We start from the raw sequence: 23216 nt of genomic DNA, 5'->3' as shown, positions 1-23216 counted from the left end.
GAACTGTAAAGTTTTGTCGAAAAAACTCACCCAGATAAAGCTGTATCAGGCCATTGCATTGGCCTTTTAAATGACATTGTGATGTCTCACGAGAGACAATTGTTAAAATGTAGGGAAAAACAAGTCTCTTTATACAGATTATAAAGACAAGCAAGCAGTGAGCCACAACCAGGTCCTGCAAAACGTGAGAGAGAGAGTACCCCAGAGAAGTCATCACTGCCTGATGTTATAATAGAAGAGGACTACCCTTCCAAACAGTAACACCTCTCCTCCCAACCAAATTCCATACGCCAACAAGAGTTTTCAATAAAGGTAAGATATACATACTGTATTGTAGCTAGCATAAAAAGAGTAGTATTTAGTATAAAATGTATTTTTAAGTTGTCACGCGAATCCCCTGCATAGCAGTGGAACTACCTTTTCCCTTCACCTTCAATGCCTCTGCACTGGAAGTGTACATCTACACCAGCCCAGATGAGTCATCAGTCCTGCCACCTCTCCATACCCCCCAGGGCCTGGCACAGCCTGGTATGATTCAGAGGCAAGCGGAGCACCTCTGCTAACCTGTACACTGCTCTGTACATAATACAGAGTACAAAACACAATCAAATGTACCCATAGTAGGAAAACAGCATGTAAAGGATTTGGGAATAATAATGTCTGACGACCTAACGTTTAAGGAGCATAACCAAGCAAATATTGCGACAGCCAGAAAAATGATAGGATGGATTACGAGAACTTTCAAATCCAGGGATCCCATCACAATGGTTGTACTCTTCAAGGCACTTGTGTTGTCCCGTCTTGAGTACTGCTCAGTACTCACTTCCCCCTTCAAAGCAGGAGAGATTGCTGAAATAGAGGGAATACAGAGAACACATACGGCACGCATAGACGCAATAAAGCACCTAAATTATTGGGATCGTCTCAAAGCCCTCCAAATGTACTCACTAGAAAGAAGACGAGAGAGATATCAAATAATATACACCTGGAAGATACTGGAGGGCCAAGTACCAAATCTACACAGTAAAATAACAACGTACTGGAGTGAACGACATGGAAGAAAATGTAGAATAGAACCAATGAAGAGCAGAGGTGCCATAGGCACAATCAGAGAACACTGTATAAACATCAGAGGTCCGCGGTTGTTCAACGTCCTCCCAGCAAGCATAAGAAATATTGCCGGAACAACCGTGGACATTTTCAAGAGGAAACTAGATTTATTCCTCCAAGGAGTGCCGGACCAACCGGGCTGTAGTGGGTATGTGGGCCTGCGGGCCGCTCCAAGCAACAGCCTGGTGGACCAAACTCTCACAAGTCGAGCCTGGCCTCGGGCCGGGCTTGGGGAGTAGACGAACTCCCAGAACCCCATCAACCAGGTATCAACCAGGTATCAACCGGTAGTTTGCCCCCACAAACAAGCAGTTAGCCGCCTTCAACTGGCAGTGGTGCAGCTCAACACAAAGGCACCGCCAGCCACAACGAGCAGTTTGCTAGTTGACCAGAGGTCCACCTTGCGTTGACACTGGATGAGTCATCACCGCCGGACTATATAAAGGGTGCTGCCTCCCTGGAGAGTAGCTACGGGCTCACCATAGCCCGTGCTACTTGGAACTTTTTGTTCCAGGTAGCGAATCTTTAACAACAACAACAACCCTGGAGAGCAAGTCTCTCCCTTTGTGCTCTAGGATCACTTTCGTGTCTCTCACCCGTCGTCCGCCTCCAGCCAACGTCGTGTGACTGATGCCATGGTGGTATGGTAGCTGTCTTCAGTACACCAGTACATCTTTGTGCTTTTATTCATTGTTTATACTGTAGTTTATTTTTGCATTAAAGTCATATTAACTTGTTCACCTTTGCATTACATGATAGCCAAGTATTTTCAGGGGCATTTATGTTCATTAATATTTCAGTAAATTGTTTATTTATTTGATGATTTTCATGTGTTTCCACCTGCGACTTACACACTACAAGGCCAATAGCAGCATTTCTTTTATTTATGTGAGGGAGAGCCATACCATCTTGGTTCAGTATGGCTGCAATACCACAACCCATCACAAAGTTAATATTTTTGGTGGTGTGAAACGGATTAATTCAATTTACATTATTTCTTATGGGAAAATGGGAATATGGGAAAATTTGTATCGAGTTACGACCCGTCTCTGGGAACGATTTCAATTCGTAAGTGGAGGTACCACTGTACTTCGTATTTTGGTTTTATGACGGACTATGCGGCATTATGCAGCGAAAGAGTTAAATGCTGCAGTTTATATAAATACAGAATATCATTACAAAAGTAAACATGCTTGCTCAACAGTGCCAATACAGTATAGAAAAGGAACAAATATTAGTATAAAGTTAAAAAAAAACTCTACAGATGGTTCTTGAAAGACTAGATCAAAGGTAATTAGAAAGCAAAGGGTGGTACAGTGTTCCATCCAACAAGAGGCTTCTTCTCCCATTGCTAACGATAAAATTTCATCTGGAGATTGACTTGATTGACATTTAAAAATCACTCACCTTGCTTGCTCAAGCTGAAACTGATCTTCCTGCTTTGAAAACTGTGAGAACTGTGCTGCCTCTCTTTGCCGCTGTTCAAGCTCCATCATTTTTTCACGCTCTAATCTCTCTAACTCCCTCTCTTGTCGTCGCTTTTTAACTTTCTCTAGCTCCAATCGATTTTCATCCATTTTGGCACGATTTTGCTTTTCTATGTCCTCTCTTCAAAAAAGAAAGAAAATTAAAATATATTATGAGCATAGGAACCCATAGCCTCGGGGAAGAAAACAAAGAGTACTCAGAGAAGACCTTGTGGATCCTCACCGAACACTTTGATATTTTCTTCTCCTACCATCAATATTCTTTTTGTATGTGTGTACAGTATATATATATATATCTTTATTTTAAAATTATGTATAACTAATTTCTGAATTAGCTTGACACATGCCAGTATATATTCTGCCTTTGATGAGCATAAAAATAGAATCAGTAACTGTAAAACTGATGCTAGACGAGAAAATCTCTTACAGGACCATGGACTGAATATCAGAAGCAGCAGTAAAACCCAGGAGACAAAATGTGTTACACATCAACATAAATGGCTGCTCCTAGCTCATTGACAATATCAATGCTTCATCGAAGAAAGGGTAGAAGGCAATCATCGGTGCCCCTAACTTGAAACCATCTCCTTGTGAGGATTTAGGCAGCCAAAATTACATCGGAAATAACTGTGATTAGGGTGTAGTAAAAGGGTTGTATATATTGTACCTGGCTGGAGTTATTGTTGTATTGGAAAGATGCTTGCTTGACTATTATTGTTTTGGTGACTGGCAGATCAGCTGTGATTCACATGTATATAGGTCGGTGTTATGTACTCTCTTATTTTCTGTTTGTTCTAGCTTAATTTCATATGCAGTTTGCTTGTTGTTATAATGAACAGAAAATTATTAAACTGTATGTATGTATGTATATGTGTGTATATATATACTGTCTCCAACTCAACTATCCGGACTATATGGGAAGGCCCCCCAGCCGGATTATCACATGTTCCGGATAATAGTACTTTTTCACCTCTGAGTCCAAAAGGGACCATTTCCGACAATTTTTGTACCACATGCATGATTTGAATTGACACACTAATTTGTGGGGCTGGTGCATGGGTGGTTAGCTGCCTAGCTGGTAGGTGGGCAGGGAAAGTGGGTGAGCAGGCAGGCAGGGATACGTGGATTCAGGCAGGTGGGTTTTGGATGAGAGGATGGCAGGTAGGTGGGCTTGGTGGGTGAACAGGTTCGAGCAGGCAAGTGGGTGAGCAGGCAGGTGGGTGAGTGGGCAAGCAGGCAGGTGGGTGAGTGGGCAAGCAGGCAGGTGGGTGGGTGCATTGACAGGTGGGCATGCAGGCATGTGGGTAAACAGGTGGGTGGGCAGGGAAGTGGGTGAACAGGTAGGTGGGTGGGTTAAGCAGGCAGGTGGGTGTGCAGGTAGGTGGGTGAACAGGTGGGTGGATGGATTGACAGGTGGGTAAGTGGGCGTGCAGGCTGGTGGGTAAACAGGTGGGTGGGCAGGGAAGTGGGTAAATAGGTGGGTGGGTGAACAGGTGGGTAAATGGGTGTGCAGCCAGGTGGGTAAACAGGTGGGTGGGCAAGGAAGTGGGTGAACAGGTGGGTGGGCAGGGAAGTGGGTAAACAGGTGGGTGGGCAGGGAAGTGGGTGAACAGGTGGGTAAACAGGTGGGTGGGTAGGGAAGTGGGTGAACAGGTGGGTAAACAGGTGGGTGGGTAGGGAAGTGGGTAAACAGGTGGGTGGGCAGGGAAATTGGTGAACAGGTGGGTAAACAGGTGGGTGGGTAGGGAAGTGGGTAAACAGGTGGGTGGGCAGGGAAGTGGGTGAACAGGTGGGTAAACAGGTGGGTGGGTAGGGAAGTGGGTGAACAGGTGGGTGGGTAGGGAAGTGGGTGAACAGGTGGGTGGGTAGGGAAGTGGGTGAACAGGTGGGTAAACAGGTGGGTGGGTAGGGAAGTGGGTAAACAGGTGGGTGGGCAGGGAAGTGGGTGAACAGGTGGGTGGGTAGGGAAGTGGGTGAACAGGTGGGTAAACAGGTGGGTGGGTAGGGAAGTGGGTGAACAGGTGGGTGGGCAGGGAAGTGGATGAACAGGTGGGTAAACAGGTGGGTGGGCAGGGAAGTGGGTGAACAGGTGGGTGGGCAGGGAAGTGGGTGAACAGGTGGGTAAACAGGTGGGTGGGCAGGGAAGTGGGTGAACAGGTGGGTGAACAGGTGGGTGGGTAGGGAAGTGGGTGAACAGGTGGGTAAACAGGTGGGTGAACAGGTGGGTGGATGGATTGGCAGGTGGGTAAGTGGGCATGCAGGCAGGTGGGTAAACAGGTGGGTGGGCAGGGAAGTGGGTAAATAGATGGGTGGGTGAACAGGTGGGTAAATAGGGGGGTGGGCAGGGAAGTGGGTGAACAGGTGGGTGGATGGATTGGCAGGTGGGTAAGAGGGTGTGCAGGCAGGTGGGTGGGCAGAGAAGTGGGTGAACAGGTGGGTAAGTGGCGAGACTGGAACAGAGACAGACGACACGTGTGATCTCCTGCCTGGTCAACCCCCCCCCTCCCCCACCTCATGCCAGCCTTCGCATCTCCCCTCCACATGTGTCGACAGACACGTGGGTGTTGACACGCTGTACGATGCGCCTTAAGTTCTGTTAAATCCCATTTTATTTCATTGTAAATATTTAAATGAATAAATAGCAAACCACATACTGTACTGTACTGTTCATCTATTATAGTGTTATTTAATTAATATTCGTAACTAGCTCTCCACAGCAATAAGAAAACAATATAATTCTTGCAACACCGCCAACGCCACCTTCCTTCGTTAGGCTTAAGCGAGTCCCATACACACCACAATAGTTTTTCCTCCTTCCGTGACCAACTCCCTTCCTGACAACTCCCTTCCTCCCTTCCTGACCAACTCCCTCCCTCCCTGACCAACTCCTTTCCTGACCAACTCCCTTCCTCCCTTCCTGACCAACTCCCTTCCGTGACCAACTCCCTTCCTGACCAACTCCCTTCTGTGACCAACTCCCTTCTGTGACCAACTCCCTTCCTTCGTGACCAACTCCCTGCCTGACCAACTCCCTCCCTCCCTTCGTGACCAACTCCCTGCCTCCCTTCCTGACCAACTCCCTCCCTCCCTTCCTGACCAACTCCCTGCCTCCCTTCCTGACCAACTCCCTCCCTCCCTTCCTGACCAACTCCCTCCCTCTCATCCTGACCATAATCCCCCAGGTGGTCCCTCCCAACGCTCCCCTCTCTCCCGACACCACCCACCCACCCTACCCCCTCCAACACCATGGCCTTGAGCTGTACGGGATTAATACAGTACGGCCCACCGGCTCAGATTTTTAACCGGCCAAACCAGCTTTTATCCGGCTCCCATGGCCATTTTGGCCGAATATTGAGATAACTTTATCCGTTCACGATTTTGGCCGTATAAGGGCGTTTTTCGGATGTTCGAATCCTGGATAATCGCGGGGTTACAGTGTATATATATATATATATATATATATATATATATATATATATATGGTGGATGGTAGAATGGTAGAATTCTACTCACTTCAAGACTCCGCTCCAATACAGAAGCATCAAGAAATATGGACCAATAGGCTTTCTACAATTACTTCCATTCAATACCCATTGTTTCGTGTTCTGTCTTGTGTTTGAATTTAATACCCATTCAATACCCATTGTTGAAAGTTTGTTTTCACCTCATCCCCCTCACCCAAATGTAGATATAAAATCGAAGATGTGTAAGCTCTATTCAGTTTCAGTTGTGTGTTTGTAAACTAAAGTCTTTGAAAATGTAATAAGTTTTACGAAACGCGCTCAAGTGTCGCATCAGACTAGAAATAAAAATTAATTTTGGAGAATAGATCTTTGAATTACCATCAACAGTGAAAAGAAACGTAAGAAAGATCGAGAAAATTCGTATTAGAATTATTAATCTTACTCTTTCGGTCATATTTAATAATATATGTCTACAGGAAAGACTGCTACCAAAATATACTAATATATATATATATATATATATATATATATATATATATATATATATATATATATATATATATATATATATTAATATATATATATTAATATATATATATATATTTATTTATTTATTTATTTATTTATGCATATACAAGAATGTACATAAGGAATGTGAGGAATATATATACAGAGCACCACTTGGTTTCCGAACTTTAGTTATCCGAAACTTCCAGTTTCCCGATTGGGGTTGGGGAGTCATGCTACCCGAACAAAGTTCGGGTAGGAAGGGGTCCACCAAGCGTCACGCCGGCTTGTGGTGGTGGGTGGGCGATGGTCCAGTTTGCCCACTGTGACTTCACAGATTCACGGCCTATTATTCCTATTATTTTGAATTGCCATAAGGCTGGAATGTTCATTCTGTGCTTTTGTTTTACATATCTGCACAATCAAGAAACATCTGTGCACCATGTTGGCTCCAAATGCACCCATTGCGTCAGTGATGGCTGACTGGTGGGTGGATGGACGATGGAACTTAGGTGGGAGGCAGTATGAATGAGGGGGGGGGGGAGAATCAGTGAGAGAGGGGGGGGGGAGAGATGCTAGCGGGGAGGGGGAGGTAGGGAGAGATGTTAGGAGGTAGGGAGAGATGCTAAGAGGGAGGGAGAGGTAGGGAGAGATGCTAGGAGGTAGGCAGGAAGGGATGGAAGTAGTGAGAATTAGGGAGGGAAAGGCAGGCTGGCAGGCACAGGCAGGCAGGCAGGCAGGCTAGCTTGCAGGCAGGGAGTGAGTGGTAGTCACGTGGTTGAACCGCGTGACCTTGAGAGATGGGATGTAGGGGGGCGGGTGGTTTGTTGGTGGTGGGGGTGAGACCGGCTCATTCCCGAAGATAAGCCTAACACACACTACCCGTTAGCATGATGGCAGGGGGGGAGGCAGGCTGGCTGGAAAGGAAGCAGGCTGGCAGGCAGGCAGGCTGGCTGGCAGGCTGGCAGGCTGGGAAGGAGGCAGGCTGGGAAGGAGGCAGGCAGGCAGGCTGGCTGGCAGGCTGGCTGGCAGGCTGGTAGGCTGGGAAGGAGGCAGGCTGGGAAGGAGGCAGGCTGGGAAGAAGGCAGGCTGGGAAGGAGGCAGGCTGGGAAGGAAGCAGGCTGGGAAGGAAGCAGGCTGGCAGGCTGGGAAGGAAGCAGGCTGGCAGGCTGGGAAGGAGGCAGGCAGGCAGGCTGGGAAGGAAGCAGGCTGGCAGGCTGGGAAGGAGGCAGGCTGGGAAGGAGGCAGGCTGGCAGGCTGGGAAGGAGGCAGGCTGGGAAGGAGGCAGGCTGGCAGGTTGGGAAGGAGGCAGGCTGGGAAGGAGGCAGGCTGGCAGGCTGGGAAGGAGGCAGGCTGGCAGGCTGGGAAGGAGGCAGGCTGGGAAGGAGGCAGGCTGGCAGGCTGGGAAGGAGGCAGGCTGGCAGGCTGGGAAGGAGGCAGGCTGGGAAGGAGGCAGGCTGGGAAGGAGGCAGGCTGGCAGGCTGGGAAGGAGGCAGGCAGGCAGGCTGGGAAGGAGGCAGGCTGGGAAGGAAGCAGGCTGGCAGGGTGGGAAGGAGGCAGGCAGGCAGGAAGCGATATATGGGTGTTGAAGTGAACTGTGAACCACGTGACCTTTGAGAGTGTGTGTGTGTGTGTGTATGGGTTTGGGGTGGGGGGTGGGGGAGGTGTGTCGGTGGTGGGGGGAGAGGGGGAGGTGTGTCGGTGGTGGGGGGAGAGGGGGAGGTGTGTTGGTGGTGGGGGAGGGACCGGCTGACTCCGTAAGCCTAACCACACTCCACAGACCTGTGACCCAGATTTGTTTCTTAAATGTACAGTACATCATCGTATATTTTAGGCAGGATGTGCCTGCAGGCTGGCAGGAAACATCCAGAGGATGTTTGCCAGACGTCTTAATAATCAGTTAGGAACAATTAAGGACTTTTATAAAGCGGATCAGGACTTCACTTATTGATGAGTACAAACAAAACACGGTCGCATTTACGCCATGAACCTGACGATTTTTTTCCCTAGAGTTTTTTTCATAAATTTTTCGGAAAAATTTCTTTTTACATTTCTAGTTTATTTTTCCCCTCTATTTCTCGTATACGAACTTACATGTTAACCGACGGGTCTCGTCCCCAAGGGGTTCGGAAACCAAGTGGTGCTCTGTATATATATATATATATATATATATATATATATATATATATATATATATATATATATATATATATATATATATATATTATTAAATATGACCGAAAAAGTAAGATTAATAATTCTAACACGAATTTTCTCGATCTTTCGTACGTTTCTTTTCACTGTTGGTGGTAATTCAAAAATCAATTCTCCAAAATTCATTTTTATTTCTAGTCTGACGCGACACTTGAGCGCGTTTCGTAAAACTTATTATATTTTCAAAGACTTTAGCTTGCACATACACAACTGAATAGAACTTACACATCTTCGATTTGTTTATATCTACATTTGAGTGAGGTGGATGGGGTGAGGTGGTATTAATAGGGTATTAAATTCCTAAACACAAGACAGAACACGAAACAATGAGTATTGAATGGAAGTGATTTGTAGAAAGCCTATTGGTCCATATTTCTTGATGCTTCTATATTGGAGCGGAGTCTTGAGGTGGGTAGAATATAGTTGTGCATTAATTGGCTGTTGATTGCTGGTGTTGACTTCTTGATGTGTAGAGCCTCGCAGACGTCAAGCCGCCTGCTATTGCTGTATCTATCGATGATTTCTGTGTTGTATACTAGGATTTCTCTGGCGATGGTTTGGTTGTGGGAAGAGATTATATGTTCCTTAATAGAGCCCTGAACTATTAGAACAGGGCTATATATATATACACTAATATATATATATATATATATATATATATATATATATATATATATATATATATATATATATATATTAGTATATATATATATATATATTAGTATATATATATATGTATATATATATATATATATATATATATATATATATATATATATATATATATATATATATATATATATATATATATATATATATATATATATACATATTATATATATGCTGTATATACAGTGGTACCTCGCATAATGATTGCCCCAAAAGACGAATATTTTGGGTAACGAACGGCCCGATCGGCGTCAAATCGTCCCTTATGACGAACGCTGGTTTGAGTAACGTCAACACCACATGGTGGGGTCGCGCTGCTTCTTGCACATTCCGACGATGCACATAAATTATGTTGTTCTTGTTTAAAGATGCTAATGATGCTGGGATATAAAAGGGTGACTACTGAGATGTTGCAAAGCATTGACGTTTTTGTAGGAAAAAAGAAATGAAATGTCTGATATACAACAAATGTCAAAAAGGTTCGTTCGGTGTTCGGCAGGTAGGCTGCTCCATTATAACAATCTTTCTTTGTTTCAAATGTGTTCCATTTGTTTTTTATTTGTCATTTGCGTCTCAATAATGGAGAAGCCTACCTTACATACACTGAATAAACCATTATGACATTTTCCTTTCTTCAAATGTGTTCAATATTTATTTTTCATTTGCCTTATAGCAAAAGGTTCATTCGGTGGTCGGCAGGTAGGCTGCTCCATGTTTCTTACATACAAAAAACGTAAATAATAAAAAAAATGAAGAATTTTGAAAACCAGTACAAATGTCAAAAAGGTTCGTTCGGTGGTCTACAGGTCGGCTGCTCCATGTTTCTTAAAAAAAAAAAAAACGAAAAATAAAAGAACTGTTGAAACAATTTGAAAAATGGACAAATGTCATAAAGGTTCGTTCAGTGTTTGTCGGGTAGGCTGCTCCATTATTGAGACGTAAGTGACAAATACAAAACAAATGGAACACATTTGAAACAAAGAAAGATTGTCATAATGGAGCAGCCTACCCAACAAAAACTGAACGAACCTTTTGCCATAACGAATATGAAAGACAAGGGCTGCTGGCTGGGTTAGTACTGCGTGAGCAACCATTTGTGGCACACGTGCCTCTGGCTCTCAAACACCTGTCCCACACGGTGTTGAAAGACTGTGCTCAGTCGGTGCAATTCAGACCCTTTTGTTTGAAGAACATAAGGGTCATAACATTGGTGAAGCTAGGCGCAATAAGGGCTTAACACAACAGTCGGATGCCAGTGATACAGCACCTATGAGGATGATACAGCAAGCGTATCCAGGTGTAGCTCTGAGCCCCACCCTTGCCATCTCTAATGTATATAGATGATACATAGATGAATCGTTTTCTGCGTTCAGTGATGATGCATCTGATACAAGTAGCATAGATTAACAGTGTTAGCGGCTTCCATGGTGGTGGTGTTCATTGATATTTTCAAGAATACCTGAATCTTTTCCCGACTGATGGACACTCTTTGAGGCTAGCTGAATCTCTTCCTGACTGATGGACACTCTTTGAGGCTAGCTGAATCTCTTCCTGACTGATGGACACTCTTTGAGGCTAGCTGAATCTCTTCCTGTGTGGGACCTTACAAAGCGATCTTTTCAAGACTACCTTACAAATTGAGCTTTTCCTATAATCGTTTCAATACTACTTTATGCTTTACAAGCTTGGCTACATACCACCTACAAGTACTAAAGCCAAGGGTGCACGCAAGTGCGTTATTTGCAAGCACACATAACGATGAAACAGGAAGCAAAAATCTATCTGTAGCTGGTGCAAGGAGAGCAAAGTCGCGCTGTGTACCATGGACTACTTCGTTGACTATTATGCACCTCCAAAGTACTGAGTGTGTAATACAGTGTGTTACTGTGTTAATAGTATGTGAAACTGTACATATTGTAATATTAGTGAATTTTTACCACGTAATATTGTGACAATAAACATTTATTGTGGACACATTACTGACACATGTATCACAGTTTCATGGAAAATTATGAACATTCTACTGTATACATATTGTAAAGGTCACAAATATGCATCATATACGATAAAAGAAACAAATAAAACCGCATTGGAAACGCATAGAAAAAATATTTGAAAATATATTTGTGGCAACACGCGGTGCTTGAATGGCCTGCGCGACCGTGTCTGGGAGCTTCACACACGGGCGACCAGGCCCTGATGACGTCACAGCGCACCTTGTCCACGCCCTCACAGCCAAAGTAAGTGGAATTTGGTAATTATTTTTACATAGACATGTTCAGGGACGGTAATTTATCATTTTACAAAGAAAATTTTTATTTTGGGGAACATTTGATGTCATGCACTCTGGGGAAATTTCACAATAAACACAGTGCATCACACTGGTTACATGGGGGGACACTCGTTTTGTATGACGTCCGTTTCACATGACGAACATGGAACGGATTAAATTCGTTATGCGAGGTACCACTGTATATATAATTTATATATATATTGTATATTATATGGCTTGGTATTATCGCAGTATGTAACTGTACTGTAATTATTTAATCAATAAAGCCACAAGTCTGGCAATGCATTTGTTTACCTAAATTAATTGATCAAATAATTCATCTAGTGAACATGGAGTGGTTCCTACGGCCCAAGCGGATTGCTACTGACCCAAACTCCACCAACGCCACTCAAGAATGGCATCATTGGCTCAAGACATTCAAAAACTTCTCTCTAGCAGTACAACAAACTACTCCCAATGAGGACAAGCTGGATCTCCTGATAAATTACGTTGCTCCATATGCTCAACTACAATGCTGACTGTACTATGTATGATGCAGCCGAGAAATCCAAAACAGAACTGTTTGTGAAGAAAATGGTAGAACGAACGCCAGACGACTTCATACTATCGCTGAGAGGAAGAAAACAGGTCGGACACCACCAAAGAAGTCACCTGATCACCATACAAATGGCGATACACCCGCATAAAAAAAACCTGACACGAAGACCGGAAGAGTTGGGCAAACCAGCGAGGTACTTTACCGGCCCAACCTTCTAAAAGAAGCAGAGCCACAGAAAAACTCTCAGGTTCGGACACCGAGCAAGCAGTGCCTGAAAACCAAGGCTGGGCCGGCCACCATTGGGCCAGGAGAACCACTCTCCCTAGATAGGATTCGAGCTGAGCAAAAACCCAGCATTGGATGTAATGAAACGCCATTTTCTAGGCAAGCCCTGGAAGCTCCCAGTAGCTATAAAACTGACATGTGCCATATTAGTTTGCTGCCATCAATACCTTGGAGTTCTAGTGCCTACTGGGAGCCACATGCCAGAACCTGGCCTCCTCAGAGAGGCACAGTGAGCAATGGCAATGAGCTCTCTACATTTAGAGTATAGTCATGTCTGTCATCGACCGAGGATAACACAGAAAGGTAGGCGAGACATTACACACCACCAACAGGTTAGAATTGCAACCTATGTCTGAACAGAGCCAAAAAACTCCCACCAAAAGAAAACAATGAAACAAGCAAATCGTAATCCAACTAGCGAGTGCACTCGTTAGTGACCCAACTCCCCCGACAGGGAAAAGTGGGAGACCGCTCAGGCGAGCCGGCCACTTCACCCCTAATTTGTAGAACGATGAAAAAAAAATGCCGACCAGAGGGAGGGAGGGAGGGTGTCAGGGCATTTCCAGGGCTCGCCCAAAAAAAAAACAGTGTTGAATATAATAAAACACCATTTTCTGGGTGAGACCCAAAGGCTCCCCAGAGCTTATCCAGGCTGATATGCTTATGTCAGACTTTGGCATCAGTCATGTGTATGGAGTTCTATGGGCCTACCGGGGACCACGAGCCAGAACCTAGCCCCTTCAGAAAGGCATGGGGAGCAATGGCCTACAGAAACCCCCGTGTGGTTAGAAGCATTCTATGTCTGTCATCGACCAGGTCAGGCACCCAGAAAGGTAAGCATCCCAAAACAAACCCCTATCCTGGTGAAAAATGCTACCAAAAGCTGAACAAGTGGATAGAACTCCCCTAAAAGAAACTAGCAAACGAGCATAACATCACACGTTGCCTTGCCACTGTCTGCGCAGCTCCCTCCTCCCCGGGAGGGGAAAGGAGGAGCCCCAGACCCTCGCGTCGGCAATCCACCCTTCAGTTTTGAGGCTGGACATCAAAACACGTGAAAAACCGTAGACCAGGGGGAGGGAGGGATGAAGGGGAGCCTCCGCGTCTCACCCAGAAAATGGCGTTTCATTACACTCAACGCTGGTTTTCTGGGGTAGCCCCTACAGCTCCCCAGAGCTAACTACCCACAGACGAAAATAGAGAGCCTTACCCGGGAGGCGGTCGCTGCTCACTCCTCAACTTGAGGTTAAAACAACTGGCTGCAACTGCTGGCCCAAAGCGACGCAGGCCCAACTAGGCCCAGGAACGTTCACAAGACATCAAGCAGCCAGGACCCTGTTCGACCACCAAAATCCCCACACCCGAATATCAGCCCAGGACATGTTGCCAAAGACGGCAGCAATAGCATCGAACTTAGGGAAACCTGCACCCGCGAACAGGGAAGAAGGGAAACCTGGATCAACCCAAAGCGCGTCCCTGGATACAGAAGACGTGGCGTACAAATAGCGGCGGAGGGCCGCAATCGGACACAAAACATGATGCACCCCTGGCCTAACCAACCAAGCATCAACAACCCAAGGACCCTTCCGGAAAGCAGCAGTCTCATTCTTCCTCAGAAAAGACGGAGACAGCTGCAGACAAACAAACCTATCACCTCGATCGAAGGAACAGAAACCCCTGCGCCAGAGGAGAGCACGAAGCTCACTGACCTGACCTCCAGAGGCCAATGCCAATAGAAAAAGAGCCTTCAAGAAACAATCCTTAACCGAAGGGGCCACAACAAACCGAGGAGAAGAGAGTAAAGAAAGCAATCTATCCAATGGCCAGGACGGCTCAGGCGGTGCATGAGCAGGCCGGAGGTGAAACAACGCCCGAGAAAACTTACAAAACGGCGCAGACGTAACAATACCGAAAGCAAGCTGAAGCGGCTTCGCCAGCACAGCACGATATGAGACAACAGTGTTAGGCATAAGATGACAGTCCTGGAACCACCGAGAGAGAAAGGACAATACTACCCTAACAGATAGCGATTCATAACGACGAAGACGAAAAAGAACCGGAAGGACCGCCAGGAAACTTCATACTGCCGCCAAGAAGAAGCTCGCAGATGAGACACTAACAAGGAAGCCACCTAATCACCATAGAGATGATAATAAACTCGAGTCAAAAACACCATACGCGAAGACTCGAGGAGAAGATTGAACCAGCCATATGACACTCCAGTCCGATCTGCTGGAAAAGGCAGAGCCGCAAAAAAAACTCCGGGTTTGGACACCGAGCAAGCAGCGCCTGAAACCATGGCTGGGCCAGCCACGACGGGGCCAAGAGGACTACTCTCCCCTCCAAACCAGTCAGGACCTGGAGCAACAGCTGAACCAGGGAAAAGAGGTACAGGAACCCCCACCTCAACCAGTCCTGCCGAAAGGCATCGACCCGACAGCCTCGAAGTCTGGGAAGGGGCCACATACAGGAGAAGGTGCCTCAACCACGCCGGCATGAAGAGGTCCACCTCGGGGCGCCCGAACGTCTGGCAAAGCAAACAGAAGGAGTCGGCGTCGACCGTCCATTCCGTGGATAGGGGAACGAAACGAGGCAGGTCGTTGGCCAAGACGTTGGACACTCCCCGCACATGAACAGCCAAGAGAGCCAAACCCTGAGAACTAAGCAGACAAGTCACCCGAAGCGACCAGCGCCAAAGAGCCAAAGACCGCATCGAAACCCCCCTCGGTTCAGGCAATGAACCACCTGGGAGCAGTCCGAACGGAGCCGGATCATCAATCCACAGGTCTGAATGTCCGGTACACGGCTGGTTCGGCCTTCTCCTTTGCTCTTCGCATCTGGTCTTATTGATGCGGGTTTATCATCGTTTGTATGGTGATCAGGTGGCTTTGTTGATGGTGTTCCACTTGAGAGCTTTGTCTCGGCGACAGTATGAAGTTTCCTGGCGTTCTTTCTGCCATTTTCTCTCTTTTCGTAGGTTGTCTTCTATTTCTGATCGAGTTATCTTGTCCTTTCTGTCTTAGCTTTTTCAGGACCATCATTTGATGCCTAATACTGTCGCCTCGTATCGTGCGGTGCTGGCAGAGCCGCTCCAGCTTGCATTCGGGGTGGATGTCACTCCTACCCCATTCCATAAGCTTTCTCGTGCTTTGTTTCACCTCTGGCCTGCTCATGCGCCGCCTGAGCCATTCCGGTCCTTGGTCAGGGTGCTCTCTTACCTTTCCTCTCCTTGGTTTGTGGTGGCCCCTTCAGTTCAAGATTGGTATTTCCAAGGCTCTGTTTCTGTTGGCATTGACCTCTGGGGGTTGGGTCGGTGAATTTCATGCTCTCCTCCAGTGCAGGGATTTCTGCTCTTTTGGTCCTGGTGGTACTCACCTAATTGCTCACCTAATTGTCCTTGTGGGGGTTGGGCTTTGTCTCTTTGGTCCCGCCTGTCAACTGTCAATCAACTGGTGTACAGATTCCTGAGCCTACTAGGCTCTATCATATCTACATTTGAAACTGTGTATGGAGTCAGCCTCCACCACATCACTACCTAGTGCATTCCATTTATTAACGACTCTGACACTGAAAAAATTCTAACGTCTCTGTGGCTCATCTGTGTACTAAGTTTCCAGTCGGTCGGTTTGGTTGGTCGGGTTGGTTGGTCGGTTTGGTTGTAGCCTTCTTTTTCGGCGAAAAGCGAGACGGCTGGATTCCGGAGGGGTCCTTGCGTCATTGATGCTTGGTTGGTCAGGCCGGGGTTGCATCATGTGTCGTGTCCAGTTGCAGCTCTTCACCGTTATCTGCGTGCTTCGGTGGCTGGGGATGCACTTTGGGTTGATCCAGTTTCCCTCGTTCCCTGTTCCAGGGCTCGGGTCTCCCAGGTCATTTGCAGGGTTATTAAGTCTAGCCAGCCTGCGGTCTATCCTCGTGACCCATGATGTTAGGAAGTTTGCTGTACTGGCTGCCGTGTTTGGCAACATGTCTTGGGCTGATATTCAGGTGCAGAGACTTTGGAGGTCAAACAGGGTCCTGGCCGCCTGTTATTTGGTTAACGTTCCTGCTCCTGGGCGTTCCTGTGTTCATTTGGGTTGAAGGTTGGCCAGTTATCTCGACGTCGCACAGAGGATTACGTGGTAGGCCGCCTCCCAGGTAAGTCCCCCTTTTCCTCATATCTGGTTGATACCTGGTTGATGAGGTTTCTGGGAGTTCTTCTACTCCCCAAACCCGGCCCAAGGCCAGGCTTGACTTGTGAGAGTTTGGTCCACAAGGCTGTTGCTTGGAGCGCCCCGCAGGCCCACATATCCACCACAGCCCGGTTGGTCCGGCACTCCTTGGAGGAAAGAATTTAGTTTCCCCTTGAAGATGTCCACGGTTGTTCCGGCAATATTTCTTATGCTCGCTGGAGGGTGTTGAACCACAGACCAATGATGTTTATACAATGTTCGATTGTGCCTATGGCACCTCTGCTCTTCACTGGTTCTATTCTGCATTTTCTTCCACATCATCCACTCCAGTACATTGTTATTTTACTGTCTAGATTTGGTACTTAGCCCTCCAGTATCTTCCATGTCTATATTAATTGATATCTCTCTCATCTTCTTTTTATTGAGTACATTTGGAGGGCTTTGAGACAATCCCAATAATTTAGGTACTTTATCGCCTGTATGCGTGCCGAAAATGTTCTCTGTATTCCCTCTATTTCAGCAATCTCTCCTGCTCTGAAGGGGGAAGTGAGTACTGAGCAGTACTCAAGACGGGACAACACAAGTGACTTGAAGAGTACAACCATTGTGATGGGATCCCTGGATTTGAATGTTCCCATAATTCATCTGATCATTTTTATGGCTGTCACAAAATTTGCTTGGTTCTTTGGGTATGTAACTCCAGGAAGTCATAGGGGTTCCCCACAGAAAACCAGCGTTAAATGTAATGAAACGCCAATTTCTGGGTGAGCACCGGAGGCTCCTGGGCAACCCTCCCTCACTCCCACCCTCTGATCAGTAGTTTTTTATGTTGTTTGATGATTAGCTTCCCAAGTGGAATGCTAGGTAGCCGGCGTGGGGAGGGCTATACGAATGAGCGGCGAGGCGGAGGAGTGTGACGTTTGCTTGTTTGCGTGTTTCTATATGTTTGGAGGGAGTTCTGCCTTTCTTTGGAGAAACCCCTTCGGCTCCCCGGAGCTATACTGGGCTGATGTGTAAATATTAGACAGTGGCAACAGTCAATCGAAGGAGTTCTAGGCCTACCAGGGACCAGAGCCAGAACCTGGCCCCCTCAAGAGAGGCACGAGAAGCAATGGCCTAAAGACACCACAGTGTAATTGGAGGCAGTCTTTGTCTGCCATCTACCAGGTCAGGCACCCAGAAAGGTAGGAATTCTAAAACAAACTACTGCTGATCAAAAAATAATTGCAAACCAAAAGCCAAACAAGCAACAGAACTCCCCAATCAAAACTAAGAAAACAAGTATGACATCACCACAAACGCCGCGCATCCGTTTGTGCAATCCTCCTCTCCAGGGGAGGGGAAGGGGGGAGGGTGGGGGTTCCAAGACCTCCACGCCAGCAACTCTGTTGTGACAGGCTGTTGTGAGCGCGAATGGTTGATCGACTCTGGCTCCAACCTTTAAACAGCACTGCAGTGCAGTGTTGTTGTTCAGTTTTGGTATTGTGCGAGCCAGGAGTAACACAAGAGTACTGGGGGGGTGCATACACCTAGGGCCACCTTCCCTAGGTGTCCTGCAAGTACTGCCCTTGCGGCTTCAGGGTTATCTGAAGGTTGCTCTGTCCCCTTGACTCCTCTCCTCAGGGTGACACTCACCATCTTTGCCTCTGCCATGCTGCTTGTTGGGTCAATGACACCTTTCACCCGGAGTCCTGCGAGTGGTGTTCCATGTTTGTACTCCAATTCACCCAGTCCAAAGATTGATATTCGGATGCAAGCAGCTTCAACGTTGCATGCAAGGTTTAGGTTGCTGCAACACGCAATATTGGTTGCCTTTCTGGATGCCCCGTAGCTGCCCCGCTTTGGTTATAGGGACCCGGACTTGAGGGTGTTAGTCGCCTTGACTTTTGTTTCATCTGCAGCCCCCTAGTCCTTCCCCTGCTGTGGTTCATCCTGCTCCCCTTCCTCCCCCCTGCTCCCTGCTCCCGGCTTCCAAATGTCTGAGGGTTTCAGAGTCAGGGCAGGGTTTGCCTGGTGGTGAGTCTGGGGCGGATTCGGGGAATGTCCCTTCCGGATCGGCGGCGGAGACATTCGAGCCTGTTCTTCCTGCTGGAGCCCTTGGGCCGTGCCAGCGGGGCCCCCCTTCATCCCGGCTTTTCCAGCTGACTCTGCCTTTTCTCCAGAGTAAGAGGGTTTGGAGGACTGCTCGGCCCCGAGTTCTGACGTGGAGATTTCCAGGGCTGAGGAGGAGTTAACTTGGGGTGCTTGGGCCTCGTTTGACCCCGCTTGGGTGTTGGTACCCTCGGCGCAGGGCTTGTTGTTACAGGGAAAGGGGTTTTCCTATCCCCCCTCCCTGTCTACGGGCTCACCATAGCCCGTGCTACTTGGGATTTTTTGTTCCAGGTAGCGAATCTTAAACAACAACAACAACCCCTCCCTGTACGAGTTTGATATGGGTGCGACTCCTCCCCGGGTTCGGTTCCGGGTTCCCTTCGGTTCCTCGGTTCCCTCCTTCCAGAGGTTTACGGCTTCCCGCATCACATCAAAGGTGGCATGGGAAGCCCTTGCAGCTTACCTCTTGCGAGACCCGGATTACGCCTCGATAATGGATCCTTCTTCTTTCGAGTTTGGCTCCTCGTTTTCTTTCTGGATGCGTTACAAGGTGCCAGAGTCTTCTAGTTGGCAGACTGCACTTTCTTTTCATGGGGGCGTGGCATTCGTTCTGTCGGACCCGTGCGCTTGAATGGCGGAAAGTGACTACGGTTGTTCAGGTTTACCTAGGGGGCGAATTTGAGCACCTCAATGCGTGCTTGTTCGCCCCCGTGCTTCCATGTGATGTCGGTCAGATTCAGCTTCACGTGCAGTTCCCCTCCCTTTCGGCGTCCCTGGTGGCCAAAGAATTGCGCGCCCGTGGGCATTTGACTTCGGTCTTGCGTTTCTTTTCTCTGCTGGAGCTGTCTTCGGACTGGCTTGGCGAGGATGTGCAGGAACTGGGATCTGGGCCGATGTCCAGTGTGTTTGCTTCAGCAGCTCGGGCGTCGGCTGCTTTGTTAAAGTTGTTTGCGCCGATTCCGAGGGAGATTGTGTCCCTGTTCTTTGCTTCTTGTCTCGCATGCCGACAGGCGGTGCTCGTCCACTCTTTGGAATCGGCTTGGGCCCTGGCTCTTAGATTTTCGTCCACTTTTTGTCCATTGCAGTTTGCAGTGTCTGCGGTGTTGCATTTTCTGCAAGCAGCTTCGTCTAGTTGCCGGCCTATGTCGGACTTGTTGGTTCTCTGGGGATGCCATGGTGGTACTGCCCGAAAGGGTCATGCCAGGTCTCAGGGTTCCTTCAGTCGTCGTAAGCCAGTAGTGCCAGATTCGGGGCTGGCAACTCTTGAGGCGTCGGCATCTGGTCGGCGCGGTGATCGCTCTAAGCATCGGTCAGGCTCTCGTAGGGGACGTCGGCCCTTTCGCGGGTCGCCCCGTTGACCGGGCGATTGGGGGAAGGCTCGCGCTGTTTGCTCTCACCTGGCCCCACAATTCATGGGCATTTCGGGTTGTTTCCTCCGGCCTGCGGTAGCATTGGGTCGCTCCTCCTCCTTCGAGGGGATCGGGGCTGGCAGGGCAGGCCTGGTTGATACCTGGTTGATGGGGTTCTGGGAGTTCTTCTACTCCCCAAACCCGGCCCGAGGCCAGGCTTGACTTGTGAGAGTTTGGTCCACTAGGCTGTTGCTTGGAGCGGCCCACAGGACCACATACCCACCACAGCCCGGTTGGTCTGGCACTACTTGGAGGAATAAATCTAGTTTCCTCTTGAAGATGTCCATGGTTGTTCGGCAATATTTCTTATGCTTGCTGGGAAGGTGTTGAACAACCGTGGACCTCTGATGTTTATGCAGTGTTCTTTGATTGTGCCTATGGCACCCCTGCTCTTCACTTGTTCTATTCTGCATTTTCTTCCATATCGTTCACTCCAGTACGTTGTTATTTTACTGTGTAGATTTGGTACTTGGCCTTCAAGGAGGCCTCTTCTCCTGTGCTCTGTCAGGACATCCGGGAATGGGGTTCACTTGGGTATGGTCGAAACGACAACGTCCCTCAGGTGGGTTTCCCGCCTGTTTTCAGTTCTGAAATGGGTTTGTGTGGATCTGCGGTTCATACTGGACTTTATCTTGTCTGAATTTCTGGGTCTTTTGCCGTCTCCGTTCGGATGACCACTCTGTCTCAGATCTGGCTGCTTTTGGCACCAGGTGCCTAGATAGTGTCTCTGGACCTCCGGGACGCGTATTGGGGTCGTCCCTTCCGCCGCTCTCGCGATCGATGGGTTCGGATCCCGGGAGCCTTGCGTCGGCTGCTGTGTCGCCAGCTTCCACTGCGGGTTTTTCAGGGTTCTGTGCCGTGGCGCCTCCCCGAGCCCTCGCTCAATGTGTTCACAGATGCCTAGTCTCTCTGCTGGGGCTTTGTGACAAATGCTCACAAGGCCGGCCAGGGTCAGTGGGGTCCATCCTTGTCAAGCTCACAGCACGGCGCGGGAGTTTGTGGTGGTGTGGCATTCGCTTCAGAGGAATCCTGTCGCTCGAGGAGCAATGATCCGGCTCCAATCGGACTGCTCCCCGGTGATTCTTTGCCTGGACCGAGGAGGTTCGATGCGGTCCTTGATTCTTTGTGGGGCTGGTCGCTTCGGGTGACTCATCTGCTGAGTTCTCGGGATTTGGCTCTCCTGGCGGTTCATGTTCAGGGGGTGTCAAACGTTCTGGTGGACGTAATTCCCTTTTTTTCACGGAATGGATAGTCAACCCCGACTCTTTCTGTTGGCTCTGCCGGACGTATGGACACCCAGAGGTGGACCTCTTCGCATCAGCGTGGTCAAGGCGTCTTCCAGTGTATGTGGCGCCCTTCCCAGACTGCGAGGTCATCAGGATCGATGCCTTTCGGCTGGACTGGTCGAGGTTGAGTTACCTGTACCTCTTCCCACCGGTCTGGTTGTCGCTCCGGATCCTGGCTCAGTTGGAGACTTACCAGGGGAGAGTAGTCCTGTTGGCTCCTTGGTGGCCGGCCCAGCCCTGGTTTCAGGCGCTTCTTGCTCAATGTCTAAACCCAAGGGTCTTCCCGCGGCTCCGCCTCTTTCAGCTGATCAGTCCGGTCCGGTATGTGGCTGGTTCGATCTTCTCCTCCATTCTTCGCATCTGGTCTTTCTGATGCAGGTGTATCACCACTTGTATGGTGATCAGGTGGCTTCATTGATGGTGTCCCACCTGTGAGTTTCGTCTAGACGGCAGTATTAAATTTCCTGGCAGTCCTTTTGGAATTTTTTGTCTCTTCGTAGGTTGTCTTCGATTTCTGATTGGGTTGTTTTGTCCTTTCTCTCTTGGTTGCTTCAAGACCGTCATCTTATGCCAAATACTGTCGCCTCGTATCATGCGGTACTGGCGGAGCCGCTGCAGCTTGCATTCGGGGTGGATGTCATTTCTTCTCCATTCCGCAAGCTTTCTCGGGCGTTGTTTAACCTCCGGCCTGCTCATGCGCCGCCTGAGTCGTCCTGGTCGTTGGACTGGGTGCTCTCTTTTCGCTCTTTTCCTCGGTTTGTGGTGGCCCTCTCGGTTCAGGACTGTTTTCTAAGGCTCTTTTCTTGTTGGCATTGACCTCTGGGGGTCGACTCGAGGAGCTTCATGCTCTCCTCCGGCACAGGAGTTTCTGCTCTTTAGGTCCTGGTGGTTGTTTCATTCGTTTGCAGCCTTCTCCTCCTTTTCTGGCGAAGAATGAGTCTGCTGCTTTCTGAAGAGATCCTTGGGTTGTTGATGCTTGGTTGGTTCGGCGGCATCATGTTTTGTGTCCAGTTGTGGCTCTTCGCCGTTATCTGCGCGCCATGGTCTCCGTGGCAGGAGACGCGCTTTGGGTGGACCCGGTTTCCCTTCTTCCCTGTACCATGTCGTGGGTCTCCCAGGTTGTCCGCAGGATTATTCGGTCCAGCCAGCCTGCAGTCCATCCCCGTGCCCACGACGTTCGTAAGTTCGCGGCTTTGGCTGCTGTTTATGGCAGCTCGATTATCCGGGATTCGAACATCTGGAAAACACCCTTATATGGCCAAAATCTTGACCAGGTAAAGTTCTCAATATCCGGCCAAAATGGCCATGGGAGCCGGATAAAAGCTGGTTTAGCCGGATACAAAATCAGAGCCGATTAACTTGCTGCCGATGTTACACTATCCGGACAGTCAGCCGGATAATCATTGAATTGTCCGGATATGAAAGCCATGGAGTGGGCTGTACCATATTAATCCCATCTGGCTATGGCTGGCTGGCTGGCTCGAGGCGCATGGTGGAGGAGGGGGTGGGGTGGGTGGGTGGTGTCGAGAGGGTGGGAGGGGAGCGTTGGGAGGGACCACCTGGGTACAGGCGTTACCATTAATTTTAGAACAATTCATCATGGCCAAAAGCAAATGAAATACTAGTACAGTAATTATGTAATAACAAATATATAAGTTTCCTGAAAACAATATGCACAGGCTGAAGTTTCCTTC

At 48.3% G+C, this 23216-nt stretch overlaps 1 protein-coding gene across 2 annotated transcripts in view; it reads right to left on the bottom strand.

Moving 5' to 3' along the window:
- The window catches only part of cactin (cactin, spliceosome C complex subunit), a 175659-nt gene that overhangs the window by 115817 nt on the left and 36626 nt on the right, over positions 1-23216 (bottom strand). For both annotated transcript variants that reach the window (XM_045751642.2, XM_045751643.2), the window contains exon 4: positions 2518-2718. In XM_045751642.2, coding sequence (XP_045607598.2) covers positions 2518-2718 — 201 coding nt within the window. The remainder of the gene's footprint in view (positions 1-2517; positions 2719-23216) is intronic.

Source organism: Procambarus clarkii, chromosome 23, assembly GCF_040958095.1.
Source record: "Procambarus clarkii isolate CNS0578487 chromosome 23, FALCON_Pclarkii_2.0, whole genome shotgun sequence".
Taxonomy (NCBI): Eukaryota; Metazoa; Arthropoda; class Malacostraca; order Decapoda; family Cambaridae; genus Procambarus; species Procambarus clarkii.
Note: the sequence above shows the minus strand (reverse complement) of the source record. Positions and strands in the feature narration are given on the sequence as shown.